The 12541-nt window shown below is 31.0% G+C and overlaps 1 protein-coding gene across 2 annotated transcripts; it reads left to right on the top strand.

Moving 5' to 3' along the window:
- The first annotated feature begins 2912 nt into the window (after nt 1-2912).
- LOC132719284 (protein artichoke-like) lies at nt 2913-11984 on the top strand. Of its 2 annotated transcripts, none has more exons than XM_060703043.1 (2): nt 2913-3085; nt 9220-11984. In XM_060703043.1, the coding sequence occupies exon 2, from the start codon at nt 9232-9234 to the stop codon at nt 10984-10986; it is 1755 nt and encodes a 584-aa protein (XP_060559026.1). In that variant the 5' UTR covers nt 2913-3085; nt 9220-9231; the 3' UTR covers nt 10987-11984. The 2 variants fall into 2 exon arrangements, with proteins under 2 accessions (XP_060559026.1, XP_060559034.1); XM_060703051.1 differs by lacking the exon at nt 2913-3085 and adding an exon at nt 3167-3614.
- Nucleotides 11985-12541: the final 557 nt, after the last annotated feature.

A 12541-nucleotide genomic window follows, 5' to 3' on the forward strand; every position in this document is an offset into this window, starting at 1 on the left:
GTCAAGACTGAATTACAACATTACACCATTATAAAGCAAGACTTAATGCCACATTTACTATACCAGTAACAGTCACCAGGCAAGCCAGCAATCAATAATATTCCTGTTGTGAATCAGGCTAACCTGTATGCTGCCATTGCTACCAGTAATGAATCAGGACAGCCTGTAATTTCCACCATTTCTACCTATATTAAACAAGAACAGTCTGCATACTGTCATAACAACCTGTAGTTAACCAGGTCAGTCTACATGCCACCATTGTAACTACCTTTAGTGAACAAGTCAAGTCTGCATACTGTTATAAACAAGGCCAGTCCACATACCACCATTACTACCTTTAGTAAATAAGTCAGTCTACATACTGCCATTACTATCTTTAGTTAACCAGGCAAGTCTGTATGCCACCATTACTACCTTTAGTAAAGAAGTCAGTCTGCATACTGCCATTACTACCTTAAGTAAGCCAGGTCAGTTTGCATGCCACCATTACTACCTTTAGTAAACAAGTCCAGTCTTCATACTGCCATTACTACCTTTACTAAACCAGGTCAGTCTGTATGCCACTATTACTACCTTTAGTAAACACTGCCAGATTACATACTGCCATTACTACCTTTAGTAAACCAGGTCAGTTTGCATGCCACCATTACTACCTTTAGTATACAAGTCAGTCTACATACTGCCATTACTACCTGTAGTAAACCAGGTCAGTTTGCATGCCACCATTACTACCTTTAGTAAACAAGGCCAGTCTACATACTGCCATTACTACCTTTAGTAAACCAGGTCAGTCTGTATGCCACTATTACTACCTTTAGTAAACACTGCCAGATTACATACTGCCATTACTACCTTTAGTAAACCAGGTCAGTTTGCATGCCACCATTACTACCTTTAGTATACAAGTATGTCTGCATACTGCCATTACTACCTTTAGTAAACCAGGTCAGTCTGTATGCCACCATTACTACCTTTAGTAAACAAGGCCAGTCTACATACTGACATTACTACCTTTAGTAAACCAGGTCAGTTTGCATGCCACCATTACTACCTTAAGTAAACAAGTCAGTCTGCATACTGCCATTACTGCCTTAAGTAAACCAGGTCAGTTTGCATGCCACCATTACTACCTTTAGTAAACAAGTCAGTCTGCATACTGCCATTACTCCCTTTAGTAAACCAGGCCAGTCTGCATATCACCATTACAACCATTAGTAAACCAGTCATGTCTACATACTATCATTTCTACATGTAGTAAACCAGTCCAGTCTGTCAAAAGGTATAGGTTGGCAGCAAATGTTGGTGATAAATGTTCCTCTGTCCTTTTTATGGTGATTATAAATCTATATTTGTAATAATATGAAGCTTTTAAAAAGTTGTTTATTGTATCCCAAACAGTAATTGTTATAGTTTCTATAGATGCTGGTTTTTTAGTGAAAATATGGCCTTTTTCCTTTTTGTCTTTTATGAAGTTTTATTAAAACTATTCATATTAAAATAAATTTTGTGACAGATAATTTATATACCAAGGTATGCGTTGACAAGTGACACTATCCTAGTGAAATATTCAATTCCATCATGAATGTATCTGTTAATACCCCATGCAACGATTTGGCAAATATTTATATTTACTTTTCAACCCAAAGTCTCTAAACTTATTTTTATGGCAATAGATAAATGGACATTTACCCGCATTATGTACCCCTTCAAATAACCAACTGATTTTATGTATGTAGAAAAAAATATTTCATTCAAATATTCCAATTGATTGGACTTTAATTGATTTTTCAATAAACCAAATATTTTGATTTTTATTCGGATGGAAGATAATCTAATGGATTTACTTAAGAAGTAACTCGGCCAAGAAATGAAGTGTATCTACAACTAAATTTACTTATATCATGAACAATCGTAAATTTTTGTCTTATTTGAATACAGGTGTTGTAAATATATTTTATAACTTACATCGACATGACCGATGTAAAAGTTAGTCAGGGGGAACAGTTTAATTACAAAGTCATGTAAATATATATATATGGACATTGCTTCATTTGACATTATGATAATACATGTATTTTGACAATGGTAACGTATCAAATATGATTGTTATGTTTTCTTGGTAAAAAAACAACAACAAAAAAACGAAATAGAAATAACAACAATAAAGCACACAACAAAAGCTAATGCAGTGCAAAGATGTAAATATGGAAATTATATATGGACTTTAACAGTGTGTAATAGTTGGTATAAAGTAGGAAAAATAAATGCATTGTGCAAAATTTTGAGCTTTATGACATGGCATGTATGACTTCATATTTTATAAATACTGTTGTTGTTTTCTTGTTGATAAATTTTGGGAATCAAACTTTTTATTTTGTTTTACATGTATTTATTTTTTTTTTTACAGAAATTAAAGCTTACAGGTACCCAATACCATTACAGCTGTGATTTTTTTGTATTTTGTAACGTAATTTGCTATCAAACATTGATATGACTTTAAAAATGATAAATAAAAAACAATATTTATTTTGGCACATGTTTCATATCATTTTATAAGGAGATCTTTCAAAATTACATACATTTATTTGTTTGCTTGTTTGGTGACTTTCATAGAATCAAATATATGTATAACAAATCTGAAACTTTTGAAGAGTTGCCTTAACATATTACCATTCTTAAAAAATTGAATTCTTTATGAATAGAAAGTAATCTTACTAGCTGTAACACAGGGTTTTTGAGGCTGTTTAATTGCTTGAAAACATGCCTGAGGGACACCTGCTTAGTGGCCCCCCGTCAGTGAATCTCGGAAGTTGCCATATGACTTAATATCAGCATGACTAAAAGACAACTTTTAATGTCACACACACACACACACATACACAAACACAAAAAATAAACAACAAAAAAAAACAACAAAAACTAAAAAAAAAATTCCAGATAAAATTTTCTCTAGTGCTTTGTAATCTAATATTTTAAATCAACTAACTGCACTTGTAACATCTCATGTTTATTTGCTATTACAGATTATATACGATTGCTGTGATTGGCAGCCACTTCGACATGACAGATTATTAGGACAAATATAGTAAGTACTTTTTTTGTCTGCGACAATACTGCACCTCGTATCAACACTTTCGAGTATGTTTTATCGGGCCTATCAGTAGTAATTGACGTTAAAGTAATTGTTATCTACAGTTTAAACAGTTTGAAAAATCAAATTTTAGATATTAATTTTTAAGATATCCTACATTTACACGGTACTGCGGGAATGCCAAAATCAATTTACGAAAATTTTGCTAACAAGGTGAAGTGCTTTCTCCCTTATTATTGTTAAACTTTTATACTAAGTATGGGGTCTTTTGGTATGTGAAATAATGCTATTTTAAATACCTACAATTACTTTTGTGGTAATCATGTATAATTATACATATCAGTTACTTTTTAAAGATTATCGCAAGTAAATTATAACAAGTATCTGATTTATGAATTTGTGAATTTTGTGAAGTTTAGCTTCGACTCTACTAATTGTAATAATTTAGTATGCTCTTATACAGTGGAGTTTGAAGTTTTTTTCCTCTGATATTTGGAATTATATAAATAATTAATTGAAATAGGTAAGCTATTTCAGTGATAATTACATGCAAGTTACCAGATTTTAATATTCTATTTAATTGAATAATTTATGTGTCTTTATCTTAGATTTTTTTTTTTCAAATAAATAAAGCTACATGAAGCAGCTTCACAGAGGTCAAAAAGCCTAAAACCATAAAATTTGAAAACATTCTTATACAGATCAAGTGATGCACTTTAATGGAAAAATTTGCCTAAGGAAATAAAAAAATATACTTAGAATTATATTGAATACAGTACTGATTATTTTGTGCGATTTCTAGCTCGATTTGAGTGAAAAGTGTTCCAATATTTTTCACTTCTTTTTTTTTTTTTTGGTACTGTATACTACTTTCTTTTGTGTTCTGTACAGCAGCTTTTAGTAAATTTAGTAACCATCGTTTTCCGTTATAGGCACATTATGCCTCAGAAAAGATTTTTTTTATATATTTTATTTTATTTTATCTTTCTATTGAAAGTGCAAAATGAGTTTAGAAATGTTGTAATAATGGATTTAGAACATCATCTGATGATAATATTGTTGAATATGAAATCAATTGTGATATTTGGTATTTTGACTGCTAATTAGAAAATACTAATTATAACTATAACTTTACTCGTTACCAAAGCGCCAAAGAAACTAAAGATGGTTCAGAAATATGACCAATGAGTAACTTTTAGGAAACTGTAAAAGGACACCAAAAATAACACAGCTTTTGAATCAAAGCACAGAAGGCGCTGAATTTGTTTGGGTCTCAGAATGTAAGAAAGGTGCAGGTTGTGAGATTATATGTATAGTGCCACCAATGCTTTCCAGCGTTTTAATTGTAGTAAATTGGCTATAAGACTAATTGCAACACTGATATTCAATCCAATGTTTATTTGACTTTAACAATTTGAAAAAAAATGAGTTACCTTTACTGGGATTTGAACTCCAGACCTCTCGCTTCCTAAGCGAGCCCGAAAACCCTTCAGCCACGGTGAATTTATATGTGAACGGGCTGAAGAAAACCATATTATTCTAAATTAGGGCTTGTAACGACTTTAACTGTTGTTTAACACAGATGTAAATAATCCTGGAGCTTACTATAAGCATTTATATTTATAAAGAATCAAAGGGCTGCAAGTTCTGTGGTATTTTCTGATCTTTGCAATCTAAATCAACTGTATATCTGTATGCATTTTCCTGTATAGGTTCATTTTTATGTATTATAATTCATTTTGCAAGGCACCAGAGTTTGATACATACGGAATTCTGCATAACTAGAGTTGCATCAAAAAATCATTTATGTTCATTTTTTACGACAGCCACACTTTATCCTTGCATATCATGGCTACTTCCTTAACAAAAACACTTAAAAAAGAATTTAACAAAAAAAAAAGTTTCCACAACTGGGATTCGAACTCGAGACCTCTCACTCACTTAGCGAGCGCGTTACCACTGTACCACGGAGAAGTTATACACAGAAAGTCTGAATAATATCAAGTCATTCTAAATTTAGAACTTTCATTGCATTTCGGGTTTGTAATCCTTATTAATTTCGAGGTATTTTGTTCAGGGTAAACCTGTTGTTTAAAATTGAAGTAAATATATTAGCGAAAATCCTCTCGCCCAAACAGTCCGACATGTAGAGTCTATATATTCCACTACTCGGTTTGTGTAGTATTCGGTAATAAATAGTATTTTCATTGATAAAATCATATTCATCGGCGTAATTTGTGATTGTGCATTTAATGACAATTCTATAAGCCAACGCTATTGTTTAACTTTAAATGCGTTGGATATAAATTTGTTGGATACCTGTAACAAAATAAAATATTTCTTTCTTTTAAATCGCTAGTTTTAAGCTGTTTTGAGAACTACTTGTTGTTAGGTTTGTCGTTAACTTCTGTGTCAGAGATTGAATGTCCGCTTTGTATTTAGTTATTTTCGATCAGAAAATACAATAAAACAATATTAGAAATCTTCGACCATTCGGGAATTACTTTGCTTGAAAATTGATGCGCCTGTCTTTGACCATCTTTACGCAGTGATCTCCCCTGAATTTTTCGGCTTTAGTGTACATACAAAAGGAAAGTAACCGCTTCAAAAATGTGGACTACTTTCGGCATTTGCAATTAACAACATTAGACTCTGAAATTTCGCTACCATTATTTGTTTGGTCTGACGACCCAAACAAATAAAAAACTAGAGTGATAGAATTGTTAGGCTTAAGTTTTCAAATATCAGTCTGAAAATCTCAAATAATTTTTTTTTAAGACTGTGTTATTTTTAAAGTGTGGATAAAGGGATTAGATGACATAAATTAGCATCTCAGCAGTTTCATTCTTGACATACCTGGCACATAACATGTAATTATCGGATAATAGCTGACTTTAACAGGCAATTTGTAGCACTGATTAAATCGGGACAATAATTGAATTTCTTCATGTATATTCATTAATTTTGAAAGGTGGTCATCATTGGTACACTGTGTACTGTAAATGTATTAATTTTGAAAAATTCACTTGTATAAAAGGATAAAATGGCAATGCCCTTTCTATTTGGTGGACAAGTGTGGGAGATATAGGTGAAGGGGGGGGGGGAGGTTGGAGGGAGGTTCTATTTAATTAAGGATGCTAGGGGATGCGGATGGTGCTCAGATATCAAATTATTTTAATTTGGAATTAACTTTGTTCAACACTTCCTGTTAATTTCAATGCTACAGTACATTGTATAATTTTTATATTGCATCATACCATGGGCATTATACTTATACATTTGTATTCTATTTGATTTGTAAAAAATGGCTTTATTTTACGTCAGAAATTCACAAAGTAGGGGGTAGAGAATCATTGAGAAAAAGTGTTGTATAAAATATCATATAGAATTGATTATTGAAGTAGAGTCTATAACATATAAGGTATAAATTATGGGTTTGAGCTCCTGGAGAATTTATCTATTCATTTCTAAAATCAATTGATGATAATATTCTTTTAATGCTTTAATTAATGTTATCTTGAATTAACTGTTAAAGTATTTGATTTTAAGTGGGTTATAACAGCAATGTGATATTTCATAATTTTTTGTTCCCATTTAGGTATGATAATTATCCTATGTGATCTCACTCCTAAAGGGTTATATCTATTTTTCATTTTGGAGGAATTTCATTTGAAGGTGATTTAAGCCTGTATATCAAAAGGAATAAAGGATTAATTGTTCAAATTTATTTAGATTGATTTATAAATTGTTTGAATATAAAATTATCTTTAATGGGGATTAACATAATTCATCAACAGTCACTCTTTCAGATCAGCTGCAATAGGAGTAGGTTCATTTGAGTTTCTGGTATACAGCTTCAATAATAGCAGATACATTTGAGATCCATATAATATTGCATCTGCAATAATGGCAGATACATAATTTTTGTGTTTCTGGTATGCAGTTTTAATAATGGAAGGTCTGTTTATGTTTCTAAAAATGCAGCTACAAAAAGCATATTTCTTTTAGTTTCTGGTATGCAACTTCAATAATTGCCAATACATTTGAGTTTCTGGTATGCAGATGTAAAAATGGCAGATTCATTTGAGTTTCTGGTATGCAACTGCAATAATTACCAATACATTTGAGTTTCTGGTATGCAACTGCAATCATTACCAATACATTTGAGTTTCTGGTATGCAGCTGCAGTAATGGCAAATACATTTGAGTTTCTGGTATGCAGCTGCAATAATGGCAAATACATTTGAGTTTCTGGTATGCAGATGTAATAATATATTATTTCTTTTAGTTTCTGGTATGCAGATGTAATTATAGCAGATCCATATGTGTTACTTTATATATCTCACAGTGAATGCCTCTATATCTCAAAGTATAGTCAGATGTAAAATAATTTCCTGTCAGAAATAGTAAGAATTTTGCCATTATAATGGCAATATCAGTTCTGAACATTACTTCAATAAAAACATTGAAACAAAAGTTTGAGGGAAAAACATACTTTGATAGTAATCACTGGTGTATTTACTAGTAAATGGCAAGTTATTTATTAAGTGATTTTTTTCTATAAAACATGGTTACAGGGGATGATATGGCCTGAATCTTTTATCCATTATTATACATGAATAATTGTGTTGTTATTTTCATTATAAATACAAAAACAGGAAAAAAATATAATATCTTATACCAAGCTGTGATGAAAATCTGTAAATTGATTTATATGTTTTAATATGTTTTGAATGATTTAATTGCCAAGAGCTTCTATCATATTTTTGAAGGATTTTATCATGGCTTGCCTACTTAATGTTGATTTATGAATACGCTATTCATATTTCATATGTTAAGTGACACGATAATTTACCCACAATTCAGTGGCGTCTGCCAGACCAAGTGTCCACCATATTTAAATCTTGGCTTTCACATTTTGATAGTAAACTATTATTAAAGAGCTAAACAAATTTATTATGATCATTTCTGACTTCAAATTTTATTGTATTCATTACAATTTTAAGTTACAGGAAATAAAAAATAGAAGTGATTAATTTAAAACTTTATAATTTGATATATTATTTCATTTATACACATTTTCATTTTTTTGTTTTTATTTGAATAAAATTTTGAAAATAACTTAAAAAAGCATTATAAAAATGACATAAAGAATGTTTTTAATTTAACAAAGTTTTTTTATATTCTTATAGCAAAGAAATATCATAAATTCTCTAAACACCGCCCAATACATTTTCAAAATGGGGTACAAAAAGATGTAAATACCGTCAAAATAAAAAGAATTTTTACTGCTTTTGTTAGGAAGGAGCACTAGTTTCCACAGAAATTTATACACAAAAAGGACAAGATAAGATTTGTACATGTCCTAAGTTCCTTCTGCTATAATCTTGGTAACTCAGTGTTTTTTTTTTCTTTGTCAAAAAAAAGAAGAGGGGACAGGGATGTTAATTCAACATACCGTACCATCTTTTACTATTGATATTTTGTTTCTTTGATATAACTGATGTACAATTATAAAGACAAATTTACAATACATGTATATGACACACTATGAGGATTCCAGGACTGGCCAACTAAAATTATTAAACAGTCTTTCATATGACTTTAAATCGAGGTCCCGTGTATGAGTGCTTAAACACTTGGAACACTTAACAACCAGAAGAACTTTCTGGAATTGACACATCTTTCTGTACCCGTATCTTGCACTATCCTCCAAAAATCTAAAATCATTAATACTCTTCTGAAGGACTCACCCATATGGGCAACCGGTGGGGAGTATAAATAAACTCAAATACAGACACAGTGTATCATACAATGTATTTATAATTACAAAGTACAACAGATAGATCATTTTATGTTTTTGAAAAATAATTCTTCAAACCACTATTGCCATGTTTCATTTGTTGCCAGTTTTTTGTTGAGTGTCTTCATACTAGGTGCCTCCACAATTCTCTTATGGTTTTTATGCTCAGCATTTCTTTCCCTTTTTATGTGGAAACTGGCAGCAAATAACAGATTTAAAATGCTTGCTTGTAATATATACATGTACATACCTACCTTTGTATTATAGGCACTGCATGCATATTTGAATTAAACAACTATTCATTGTTTTGTAATTTTTCTTCCAGATAAGATGAAGGATGGTTAAATTCAAGGGATGTAACTCATTATGGCTTGTGGTGCTTTACTTGAGTTGCTGGATGGCTTATGGAGTTGTCTGCCCTGACATGTGTACATGTGCTGAAAGATTGTACATCTACTGTGACCATGGCAACATGACAGACGAGGATTTGGTTCCAGTACTGAGTACTATACCAGCGGAGACGATATATATAGACCTGAGTCACAATAGTTTGACATTCATCCCAGCAAATGTGTTTAAAAAGTTTTCTGCCTTGATTTACATAGATCTTAGTCATAATGAGATTAGAAATATATCTGAGAATGTTTTCAGACATTTGAAAAATCTTCAAAAGATTTTTCTTCATCACAATGCATTATCAAGACTAGAAAATCAGACATTTACAGAAATGCCACTCCTGAAAGAAATTCATGTGTACAATAATGATATTAGTGCAATAGAAATGTGTGCATGTGTCAACACACCAAAACTTGACAAATTTTATGTTCACCATAATAAAATCACAAGTGTCTCAAATAGAACGTTAAAAAGTTTTGAAACAGTGAGTTACTTAGACTTGTCAGAGAATGGAATCCAAACGATAACACAGTATGCCTTCACAAAACTAGTCAGTTTACAAACGTTAATTCTGAGTCGGAACAATATCTCGGTACTTTCCATGCATTCATTTTCCGGTCTTACCTCTCTACATTATCTAGACATGAGTGAAAACAACATCAGTGAGTTAGAAGGTTTCATTTTCAACCCTATAAGGAGTTCGATAAAAACTTTAGTGTTAAAACGTAACAGATTAAAATCGATTCACAGCGATGTTTTCTACAACATGAGGTCTCTGACAAAGCTTGATCTGAGTTATAATGAGATTAATACTCTCGGCAGCAGGATGCTCCTTGGTGTTGGATTAGAAGAACTTCATATCCGTGGCAACAACTTGACTGAAATTAATACTGAAGTGTTTGTTGGTGCAAAGAAAATAAATGTGTTGGATGTAAGTCATAACAAATTAACTGACATCCATATTCGTGCATTTAACAGTTTTTCTGAAAATATATATGAGATAAATATTGAATACAATTATTTAACAAGACTTTTAGCTGGTGTGTTTGAAGGAATGAGATTTTTACAGTCTGCAAAAATGGCAAACAATTCTATAAGTTATATAGAAGATTGGACATTCAGAGATTTAGTGAATTTAAAGAAGTTGGATCTCTCATGGAACAAGTTGTCAACTGTGACGCTAGAGATGTTAGAGGGATTGGGGTCATTGAAGGTCTTTAATCTTCATTTTAATCCTTTAGTTCGCTTTGAGTTCCCAAAGTTTTCAGATTCACAGGGTACAGTTGAAATAAACATGAATTTGACAGTCAGTGACATCACACATAACTCAGTAGCTATAAAATGGCCGTACACGGCTGGGTCTCAGATCTACTGGTCACGAGAGGTCACTTGTGTAAAGGTGGAACACTGCTCGTTCAGACCTCAACCAGAATTCTTAGCTCCGTATGAAACAGACATTATACTAAACAATTTAGAAGCAGACTCTCTGTATTACGTATGTATAAATCCTGCATTCCGATCGAATCAAATAAAATTTCATCAATGTCTACATGTTCGGACAGATAAAGTTTTTATAGAAACAACTATCCCAGTGATTACGGTGTCAGAAAGAGATATATCAGCAGCAATGCATTGTTGTTATTCAGCTTATATCTTGATGTGTTCATTTCTTATGTTTATTACCTTATTGCTGTAATTTATCTTTTTTTTAACCCTACCATGCTAATTATCATAAATAGACTTGTCCATCTTTTATTCTGGACAAAACCATTCATCATTTTAGGGAAATTTTCAGTATACGTACTGATGAAATAGCAAACAGTGCAGACTATGGGCAGATGGCATGGATTTGCCAGCTGATCTTGGTCTGCACTGGTAGCAAGGGTTTTATTATATTAGTTGATGCCGGCATGCTTAAGCTTAACACTGTGAAAGACCTAATTCTCAAAGAGAATTTATAAAGTTGTACACTGAGAAATTTTGTTCTGGCCCTATATTATTATGGCTGCAATGGCTTGTCACTTTCAGTTCCAGCCCTTAAGGGTTATTCATATTGTCACTAACTGTTAACTTTATAAACAAAAAGCCAACTTTTACAACATTACTTTGAAAAAAATAACAACTGTAATTCTACTGTTATTGTTGTTGAAATGTTTTAGGCATGAAGATGCATCCTTTAAAGGATACTTTGTGGTTGATGTTGTTCATTTTTGGTACGAGAGATGAAACAGTAATATCTATGCACAATTTCTTTCCATAAAATAAACAAATTGAAGTGTTGTGTTGGAAATTTATATAACTATTTATAATATTAAGATATAACATATTGTTACAGACTTTATAAATATTAAAAATAAAAGTTTATTTATTTTATTGGCATTGTTGCAGCAGAAATTTATTTTTCTAATGTGGTAAATTATTTTTTGAAAAATATTTTTGTATAAAAAAAAATGTCTCAAAATACCAAATTGACAAATAACTTTTTTCATTTTCTTATTGATGTTTATTCTTACATATTTAAAACAAACAAATCAAAACTATATGTTTTGACAGAACCAAAAAGCAAATATTGCCTTTTATTTCAAGGGAGCCAACTTAAAGTTTATAAAATTTCACTTCAATTGAATTGCTCTCCCTTGTTTTTGATTGTTGCAAATAGCCAGTTCAAGTGTCTAAGTGACATTGTTATTGTTTAAAGAGGTTTAATTTTAGAAAAAAATATTTTTTTCAAGCATTTATTTATCATTTTATTGTTAAATTTTGAGAACTTTTTAAGAGAGTATTCTTAAAGCATATGTGGCAATGTATATAAAAGTTTAGAGAAAGAACTAACTCATTTTTCTTTTTACTTCAATGAATGCAATATAGACTTATAGTGGTTTAAGTATTGTAGTGTTCAGTGCTCATTATCTATTATTTATGATTTTATTTCAACATGTTCATCCTGGTATGTTGAATAAATTTCATCATTTTTAAAGAATTTAAGCATTTTATAATGAATGTCCCTTGATGTAATTGCAACTCTGTGATATTTATAATTATGTATATATTTGTTCATGAATTATTTGTTGTTTTATTGTAAACTGCAATATTCTTTTCTTATGTATGATTATTGCAGGTATTTATATTTTTGTATATGTTTTGTATAAATGATGTAATACAATTCAAATGAATTCAAAACAAAAGATCTTTGTTTGTTTTTGTATTAACAAAAGTTTTATGTTGTTGTTTTGTATTTACAAACAACAATA

Source organism: Ruditapes philippinarum, unplaced genomic scaffold (genome assembly GCF_026571515.1).
Source record: "Ruditapes philippinarum isolate M1 unplaced genomic scaffold, ASM2657151v2 ctg14866_1_1_1_1, whole genome shotgun sequence".
Lineage (NCBI taxonomy): Eukaryota > Metazoa > Mollusca > Bivalvia > Venerida > Veneridae > Ruditapes > Ruditapes philippinarum.